The sequence below is a fragment of the Mustela erminea genome, chromosome 6 (genome assembly GCF_009829155.1).
Source record: "Mustela erminea isolate mMusErm1 chromosome 6, mMusErm1.Pri, whole genome shotgun sequence".
Classification (NCBI taxonomy): domain Eukaryota; kingdom Metazoa; phylum Chordata; class Mammalia; order Carnivora; family Mustelidae; genus Mustela; species Mustela erminea.
The window spans coordinates 18,381,742-18,390,904 of record NC_045619.1 but is presented as its reverse complement, the minus strand read 5'-3'; the positions used below and the strand labels follow the sequence as shown (position 1 = coordinate 18,390,904).

Here is a 9,163-nt window from a genome sequence, read left to right as displayed (position 1 = left end):
GCCCCAGCCCGGAGCTCCCGTTAGTTACCCTGTTGAGCGCAGGGAGTACCCAAGTGCGTTCAGGGACGCCAGAGCTCTGAAAGGCCCCTGACCTTCAAAGTCGTTCGCAGAGCATGGGAGTCCTGATGCGTTTCACACGGTGTAAAGAAAAGCGCCGAAACCGTTTCAGCTCGGGGCTGAGACCGGCCAGGACGCGCCTGGGAGGGAACTTTGCTCACATGTCAAATATCAGCACCCAGCACCCGGAGATTTTGTGACACCGTAGTGGGCTAGGGAGGGTGAAAGAGGAAGGGTCAAAAGGGGGTGGAGTGCGTGTTGTGTGTGTGGTGGGAGGTGAGGGGGTAGGAAGAGAGGCTAGGGAGAGGAAAGGGGGAAGGTGGTTGAAGGCGTATGAATTTGAGAAGGAGCAATCAAGTTGGGGGGAAATAGCGGGGCTTTTTTCCCCCTCCTATATGCAAACTGTCACTTTGGGTTAGCAAGAGTCCTTATCTGGCTCATTAGCATGAGCTGTGGCTAACGCGCTTAAACCCTCTAATTATTTATTATGCCGTCACGGAGCAGGTCGCAACCCCGGGGCGCGCTAGCAGGGGACCCGCAGAGGCGGGCACAGCGCGGGGCCGGGGCGCAGCGCCCAATCTAGTCCTGAGTTCCCAGGGTGAGATCCTCTCCTCCAGGAGACCCACAGGGCCAGGGCGCTGTTCCCCGAGGCGACGTTGCGGAGTTGTTGGGGTGCATCAGAAAGACCCTCTCCCCAAAATTCACCCGCGACCCAGAGAGTCGTCTACACTTGGTCCCCAGATCTTCTGTATTGCCAATTCCAAAGACTGAAGATGAAGGAAGGAAAAGGATTTTTGCACTTTTGCAAAAATGGAAGCCATACAAGGAGCTGGAACTTGGGAGGGGTGGTCCTTTGGGTCCCTGTTCTGGAGAAACCTAAAGCTTGGGGGAGCCTTCCTTTCCTGCCACAGCACCCCCGCCTCCTTCCGAGAGAGTTCATAAATGCTGGGGGAAACAGGAGCGGCTGAAAGCCGGTCGGTCACTCCCGTCCGGGGTTTTATTCAGAAAACAGTTTCAAAATAAGTTAACCTCTGTAGGGTGTTTTTCCCCCTCCCCTTCTAATTGTCCCCCCTCCCCCCTCCCACTCTCCATTCGAGTCTGTTTTATGTTCCTCTGCGTTGTGCCAACTATTTTATCTTTATTCCTTCTCTTTCTCTTTGGCCATTCATTCCTTTTTTTGTGTGTGTGGCTTCTCTGGCTGATGTGCGGCTCGTTACCACCCACTGCACGCTCGCTCCTGTAGCTGAGGTGTTTCTATACAAACTCAAGCGTCCAGTTGTCATATTAATTATTACACTGAGCAATGACTGAAATGGTCAAAATAAGGGTAGACTCGAGAGCGCTTTTTCTTGCTGCTCAAAGATTCAGCAAAGAAGCCATGCAACAAAGCAATAATTGGTCCCCAGAAACACTCCGACAAGGCATGGAATATAGGTTTCATAGAACCCTGTGATTGTGAAGGGGGGAAAGCTCTGAATGGACCCCACGCTTCTTTTCTAAACTCTCTTGCTGAGCAAAAAATGGACCTCTGTTTGAATACTGCCCTGATCCTTGAATACTATACCCAGCAGAGAAAAAAATGCACCATTTATTGTAAGTTTTTTTTTTCTTCTCCAGCTATTCATGGGGTCTCTGTGAAGAATCAGCTGGTTTTGTTTACCGTGAAAGACCTTTACTTTATTTTCATTCTTGGAGGAGGTGGAGAGGGGGAGGGAAGGAAAGCCATGTGCCTAGACCTAGAGGAGCTGGCCTACTGTAACAAAATAGAGTGTAACAAATCCTACAAAAGTTTAGAATGTATTGATTCTTTGGAGAGCTATATAGATTAACGACTTTCTTTATGCTTATCCCAGGAAGGTATTTAATCATAATGTAAATGGGGCTTTAGAAAAAAAATAAAGACTTAGCAGCGTTACTTCTCCTTATTTGGAGAACTTCAAAAGGACTTGTGAGAGTGGCTGCAAATTACTCCCTCACCCCACCCGAATCTCCCCTCCCCAACCAAAAAGCCACAATAAAATAATAGTTTGTGCTTTTTTTGTTTTGTTTTTTCCAGCTTTTTTTTTTTTTTAAGGCTTATTGAAAAAGCAAATAGATTTGTTTGAAGCCTGGATTCCTTAATGCAGGTGCAGGCCTGCTGTGACCAAGCAGGCAAGCCAAATCCACGGTTTAGGCTGTTCTGCCTCCCCCCACACCCAAACCCCTTTTCCCAGGCCAATCTAGGCTGGTCAGACCCAACCAGGCTAGGCAGCAGCAGTTTCTGGGGTTACCTTGGGAAGGCTGAGCTTGGAGACAATAGATTAAACAGTCAGAAACTTTTCCGTTTTCCTGGATAGGATAGTGTCAAGTACAGACTTAGAGCAGTGTCTACCCCAGGCCAGCGACAGGCCAGCGACCCTGTGTTCCAGCTACTGGAAACCAAGTATCTGCTATGAACACCCTGTACACTCACTTTTCTTGAGGCATGGAGGCTTCTGAGGCTTAGCGCTCACTCAAATTAAGGGTTGCACTAAGAGTCTTGTCTCCAAATCAAGAATCGAAGGCCTGTGTTCATCTTTGTACTTTCTTTGCTCTTGGTTCAGGATCCACCGTAAATATAATTTTACCAAATAATCTGTTGGATGGAAAAGCTAGCTTCACTTTTAATGGTATTCCCCTCCTTCCAAAAGAAAAAAGCACAGATGGAACCTTTTAAGAAAGATGTGGCTGAACTCCTTTCTACAGAGAGACGGTGCACAACTCTGGAGTTGGAGGATAGTGTGTGAACAAAGGTGGCACGGGCCTGGCCTTCAACTGAGTGGAAAATAAGGTGGCAGACTTGGGGCATCAGAACCTCAGGTGCCCTGGAGGGCAGATCCCCCTGCATCACTAGGAAAGCTGTGTCCCCACGTAGGTACAGGAGCTGAATATATTCAAGGTTTCATCTAAGGTAAGGTCCTCTTCCAGGATTCCCTAGCATAGAAGAGGGGCCTGAGATGCTAGAGAAGGTAGGGAAGGGCTTTTACTGTTTTTGAAGAGAAAAAAATCCCATTTTTCTGGGATGTCTATATTCTGGGTAATACACACCAAAGGAGGTCAGTGTCCAGCCACCTTATCACAAGAATGGCGATCCCTGACATGTGTGGAGGGATTTAAAAAGTGAATTCACGAACAACATCAGATTTAATTCTCCTGACAGCCTTGACAGATAAGCAAAGAAAATGTCACTACTCCATTTATGGAGGAAGGTATTAAACACTCCTTTTGTGCATTTTCTTCTCCTTCCACATCTAAATAAATGACATTTTGAGTGTCCTAGTCAAGTAAAGCCCAGGGGACTTGCTTAGAGGTTCCTTGGTTGACAAGGAAGGCACAGAAGGCTAAGGGTAAGGGCCAATGGCTCTATTAAACCCCTTCATGTGCAGGCCCTGAAGCATGTCTGTATCTGAACTCACTTGCTTCTGTTTTATGTTAAAATCTTGGGTCCTATCTCTATCTCCTTGATTTTTGACCATACCACCATTTCTCCAAAATGACAGAAATTACCCACTTCCAGGTGCTGGGACTGCGGGACAGGGTGACAGTGGATCTCCAACTGCTGGACAACGGCTGCAAATGATTATCACAGTGTGGTTCCAGTAAACTTAGAGCCCGCATCCTCCCACAAGCCCCTTCCTGGGTGGGCTATCTGAACAGTGACTTTCTCATAGTTTTAGAAAGGCTGTTCTCATCAATTCCTTCCAATCGAGACCTGCCCCAGAGCGCTCCACATCTATTTTGTTGAGACCTCACAACACTTGGAGGTCGTACTACAACTATGGGCATGGTACCGGTGAGGAAACCAAGACTCAGAATATAAGCTATTTGCTCCATGTCACAGCTGTTAGGCAATGGAAACTGGATATCAATTCAAGTCCATTTGCTTCATCTCTCAGTGCAGGGTCTAGGTTTCCCAGAGCCCAGGACAGTACAGGGCAGTTCTCTCAGAGGGGTGTGTGTGTGTGTGTGTGTGTGTGTGTGTGTGTGTGTGTGATCATCTAGGCCCCAGGATCAGAGGCAAGATTCTCAGGGGCTCTTAAACTTCAGTCCTTTGTTCCAAACAGGTGACACCACCCAAAAATCAATGTCAGTGGGAAACTCACTTTGGTAGTGCACAGTCTCCAAAGACAGAGGCCAAGCCCCTATAAAACAATACTAAACCACTCTACCTTTTGGTTGGAGAAGATGGAGAGGATGTTGCTGGGTTAGGGCTATGGTGAGGAGCATCCTTTGAGTTTACTCAAATAGGCAGAAGGGAACACCTGAGTTCTTGGAGATTTTGCAAAGCCCTTAGGAAGCAGGCTGAGGACGCTGGTGTGGGGAGGGTGAGGTGGGATTTGGTTCTGGGCTGGAGCAGGGAGAATTAGGGCACATGTTCTGGGGCCGGAAGGATCCCAGTGCCCGCCGTCTTTTCTCCTGGGCGGAGGCGAACGCATGTGGCCACTACAATGCATGGCTTCACTAGCTGGAGCTTCTATTTGGGCGCCCATTTTATGGCGTGTGGGGGGGGTGGGGGTTGGGAGTAGGCTCTGCCCTTGAAGTCCTTGATAATTAGGATCTCCATAACGCGTGAAGTCCGCACCCGAAAGGGAAGCTGAGAACGCGTGCTGGCTGTTGGCAGATTTTCCGCACTTGCAGACCCATCTCGAAATGAGCTGGTGTAGCCCCTCCTGCACAGATGGAGCAACTGAGGGCAGTCGAGGAAGAGGGGCTTGTTCAAAGTTACAGTGCAAACCAGGATTATAGACCTTGGTCAAATGTGGAATGTTGGAGTCAGAATGGAAGGGCGCTTGAATCCGCCTTGGAAAGAAAAAGCAGTCAGATGGGTCGGTGTTGGAGACTCCCCACATTTTGCTACGGAGGCGTGGATAGGGCCCAGGAGGCTTTTCCTAGACGCCTCCTAGCGGCCAGCTCCCGGGGCTCCCAGCTGGGGCTCGTGGGTGGGGAGGAGTGCCTGAGTAACCTCTCTTCACCAGGTGGTCTGAGGCTTCCACGGAGGAAGGCGGCGGTGTGGCTCTGTTTTAGGCGCCACAACTTCCTATACTTCCCGGAAGGGAAGACAAAAGTGATCTTGGAGTCCTCTCAACTTCTTTCCTGGGGTGGATTGGGGGTGGGAGGAGAGGACAGAGGTGTAAACCTCACCGAGTCCAGCAGTCCTGTGGGGTGAAGTCACAGGTTACTGTGTGGGGAAGGAGGTTCACAGAACTGATCTCTGTTGGTCACGGCTCCGTCCGATGCTTCCCAAACCCATACGTTTTCGAAGAGGAAACTGAGGCAGAGAAGAGAGGTGCTTCATCTCCGGAGCCATCCGTCTCCACTGCCCATCACCACCGCTATTGTTCTGGTAACACTCCAAGCCAGTCACACATACCAAAGGCGGCTCCTTGGGTCACCCCCACAGAGCCTTTAGAAAGACCGTTCTCCACAAAGGAAGTCCAATGAGAAGCAATTATTTGGATAATTCCCCCACAATCAGCCCTGCTTGCAGGTCTCTGATCAAAACTGTCTGTCTCTACCGGACAAATCCACGGATGATTGCCCTCTTCCTTCTGTCTATGGAGACTCGACCTGAGACGCGCCCCACACTTCTTCCCCTGCCTCCACCAGAGCGGTGCCGAGATGGGACCGGTGGCTGGGTCCGCTTTCTCTGCAGAGCCCCGTCCCAAGGCGCCCCAAAGCTGGACCCGGCCCTACCAGAGAGCGCCAGGACCAAAGCCCAGGAAGGGCGCCTGGGTGGGCGCTGTCCAAGCGGCCGAGCCACCGCTGCAAGCGCCTCCCCCTCCCTCGCGGCGCCAGCACGCGGCCCCGCCGGGCTCCGCTCCCAGTCGCCTGCCACCGGCCCGCCGGGCACACGCCTGGGGCGAGATGGAGGCTGCGCCAAGGCCGCCGAGGTGCCTGCGGCGGCGCCGAACTACCAGAGAAGCTCCTCCGGTCCCTCAACCTCTACCCCCATCTCTTTTCTCAGACCTACCCTGAGAATACCCCAAGAGTACTCCCCTCTTTATCCATCCCCCAGCCGGTCCGGAAACAATCCTTTGGGAAGGGGGGCCCTGCTACAGGCAACCGAGGTCATGAGGGGGGAGGGCGGAAATCGCTGCCATACCCCTACGTATAGCACCGATCACAACCACCCCCAATGAGAACACCTCTGGTCTTGTGGGTCCCCTCCACATTTACTCAGTTGTGGGGACCAGATCCTAGTTTGTACACCTGGATGGGACATTGGGGACCATCTAATCCAAACTTCTATTGCTACAGATGAGGAAACTGAGGCTCGGAGCGGTTGCCACTTACCAAGGGGTCACAGAGCTAGCGAGAGGGTGTGCTGGGACCCAGTCTTAACCGCAATTTTATTTACTTAACAGTCCAGTAATTCCCACGGAGTTCTCCCCATCTTTCTAAACTTTAACTGCAAATTTGCTTCAGCTCCCCCAAACAGCAAAGACTCCCAAGAGAATGACAGTAGATGGGAGATGAAAGCAGGAAAAATAAAGCCCCATTCTCCCCAACCTGCCCACCACCCGTGGCACTTGTCTGCTCAAACCCTTCTCTGTGCTCTGCTCCAGTTGTCAGGAGAATCCCGAGGCACTTCACCCCCAAACCTTTCCACCCATACACCCCCAATTCCCAGGGCTATTGGCCCCTCCAGGGACGCTGCCCCCCCCCTTTCTAGAACCACCCCCGGCTGCAGCCCGCCCTGAGCGCGCCGCCTGTTTATTCAGCCGGGAGTCCGGCACGCGCCAGGCGCACGCACTGCAACAACAAACCCCACTGAATGGAGAGTTTGCATGGAGCGGGCGCAGGGACCGGGCGGGGGGGAAGGGGAGAAGAGGAGGGAGAGTTTAGGGAGTGGGTGGGAGGAGGAGGTAGGAGGGGGGGGAGTGGGGGCTGCAGCCGCTCGCTGTAGCAGCGGGGAGTGGGGGGCGAGGCGGGGCCAGGGCTGCGCGTGGGGCTGGGTGTCCCATTGAAAAGGCGGCCGCACTCCGGCCGCCCAGCACTCTCTCACTTCTGGCCAGGGAACGTGGAAGGCGCACCGACAGGGGACCGGCCAGGGAGGGCGAGTGAAAGAAGGAAATAAGAAAGAAAGGGAGTTAACAAAATAATAAAAAACAGCCTGCGCCACGGCTGGAGAGACCGAGGCCCGGCGCAAGAGAGCGCAGTCCTAGGGGGCGAGGAACGGGAGACTCAACAGACCGTGCTCACCACTGACTTTTGCTTCTTCGGCTTTTTTTTTTTTTTTTTTTTTTTTTTTTAACAAGAAGGCGCTAGCGGCAGCCTCACACGCGAGCGCCACGCGAGTCTCCTGAAGCCAACCCCGCGAAGGGAGGAGGGGAGGGGGAGGTGGAGTGGAGGGAGGAGGAAAAGCGTTTGCACCTTCTTTGCTCCCACCCTAAGAAGTCTCCCGGGGATTTTTTTTTTTTTTTTTAAACTTCCCTCCGGCCTCCCTCTTCCTCTCTCCCCTTCTTTCCCTCTCTGTTCGTGCACCCAAGTCCTGTCTGCGTCGCCTCGCGCGTCCGCACCTCGCGTCCCCGCTTGCTCCCATTCCGCGACTCCTTGGCGGCCGCTGCGCATGGAGAGCTCTGCCAAGATGGAGAGCGGCGGCGCCGGCCAGCAGCCCCAGCCGCAGCCCCAGCAGCCCTTCCTGCCGCCCGCAGCCTGCTTCTTTGCCACGGCAGCGGCGGCGGCGGCGGCGGCAGCGGCGGCGGCGGCGCAGAGCGCGCAGCAGCAGCAGCAGCAGCAGCAGCAGCAGCAACCCGCGCCGCATCTGAGCCCGGCGGCCGACGGCCAGCCCTCAGGGGGCGGTCACAAGTCAGCGTCCAAGCAAGTCAAGCGACAGCGCTCGTCCTCGCCCGAACTGATGCGCTGCAAACGCCGGCTCAACTTCAGCGGCTTCGGCTACAGCCTGCCGCAGCAGCAGCCGGCCGCCGTGGCGCGCCGCAACGAGCGCGAGCGCAACCGCGTCAAGCTGGTCAACCTGGGCTTTGCCACCCTTCGGGAACACGTCCCCAACGGCGCCGCCAACAAGAAGATGAGCAAGGTGGAGACGCTGCGCTCCGCGGTCGAGTACATACGCGCACTGCAGCAGCTGCTGGACGAGCACGACGCGGTGAGCGCCGCCTTCCAGGCTGGCGTCCTGTCGCCCACCATCTCCCCCAACTACTCCAACGACTTGAACTCCATGGCCGGCTCGCCGGTCTCCTCCTACTCGTCAGACGAGGGCTCTTACGACCCACTCAGCCCCGAGGAACAAGAGCTGCTCGACTTCACCAACTGGTTCTGAGGGGCTCGGCCTGGTCAGGCCCTGATGCGAACGGACTTTGGAAGCAGGTAGGTTGCATTTGGGAGCGAACAGAATGATTTTCTTACCTTCCCTCTTTTTTCCTCCCTCTTAGTGTCTGGAGGACAGAGACTGTCTCCACGGAGATTGGGCGGGGGGGGGGGGGGGGCGGGGAATGGCGGCTGATTAAAAAAAAAAAAATTGTTAAAGTTTGTCGACTTCAAATGCTGGTTGGTTTGTTTCAATATTGGCCCCTGGGAGTGGCTTTCCCTAGTTGTCCGAGGGCTAAGGGTGGAGTGAGGTGGAGGGATGCCGGAGACTCGAGTACCCCCGACCTGTCAAAAGAGATGCTCTACCTGACAGATCCTTTTCCAACCCTTCACTTTCCCCCACCGCCATCCTCCAAGTTCACACTAACCTCTTCCCTTCTTCTTAAGTTATAGGGTGACCGCACAACCTGCATCTTTAGTGCTTTGTCAGCGATGTTGAAGGGAGAAAAAAGGAAAAAAAAAAAAGAAGAAGAGAAGAAGGAAAGAAAAATGAAACAAAATAAAATCAGGCAACCAACCCCAAGACCAACTAAGCCAGGCATGCCTGAGAAGCAAGGCTCTTGCAAGGCGGGGATACGCTCAGAACTGTATCTTTGCACTCCAGTCATTAACGGAGCTATGAAGGGTGACTAGGACCTGAGTCAAAGCCCAGAATGCAGCTTGTGTGCAAAAGCAGTGGGCTCCTGGCAGAAGGGAGCAGCACAGCCCCACAGAAACTCCCACCCACCAGTAACAGGCAGAACTGAAAGCACTTGCTAGG

At 53.5% G+C, this 9,163-nt stretch overlaps 1 protein-coding gene across 1 annotated transcript; it reads left to right on the top strand.

The window, feature by feature from the left end:
* Positions 1–7,496: 7,496 nt before the first annotated feature.
* Positions 7,497–8,857, top strand: ASCL1 (achaete-scute family bHLH transcription factor 1). Its single transcript, XM_032346576.1, has 2 exons — positions 7,497–8,403; positions 8,791–8,857. Exon 1 carries the CDS (start codon positions 7,646–7,648, stop codon positions 8,354–8,356), a length of 711 nt encoding a protein of 236 aa, XP_032202467.1. The 5' UTR covers positions 7,497–7,645; the 3' UTR covers positions 8,357–8,403; positions 8,791–8,857.
* The last annotated feature ends 306 nt before the right edge of the window (positions 8,858–9,163 follow it).

What these genes read in the sequence shown, in the direction of transcription:
- ASCL1 (XM_032346576.1), top strand. Translation starts at nt 7,646, where the DNA reads ATGGAGAGCTCTGCCAAGATGGAGAGCGGCGGCGCCGGCCAGCAGCCC.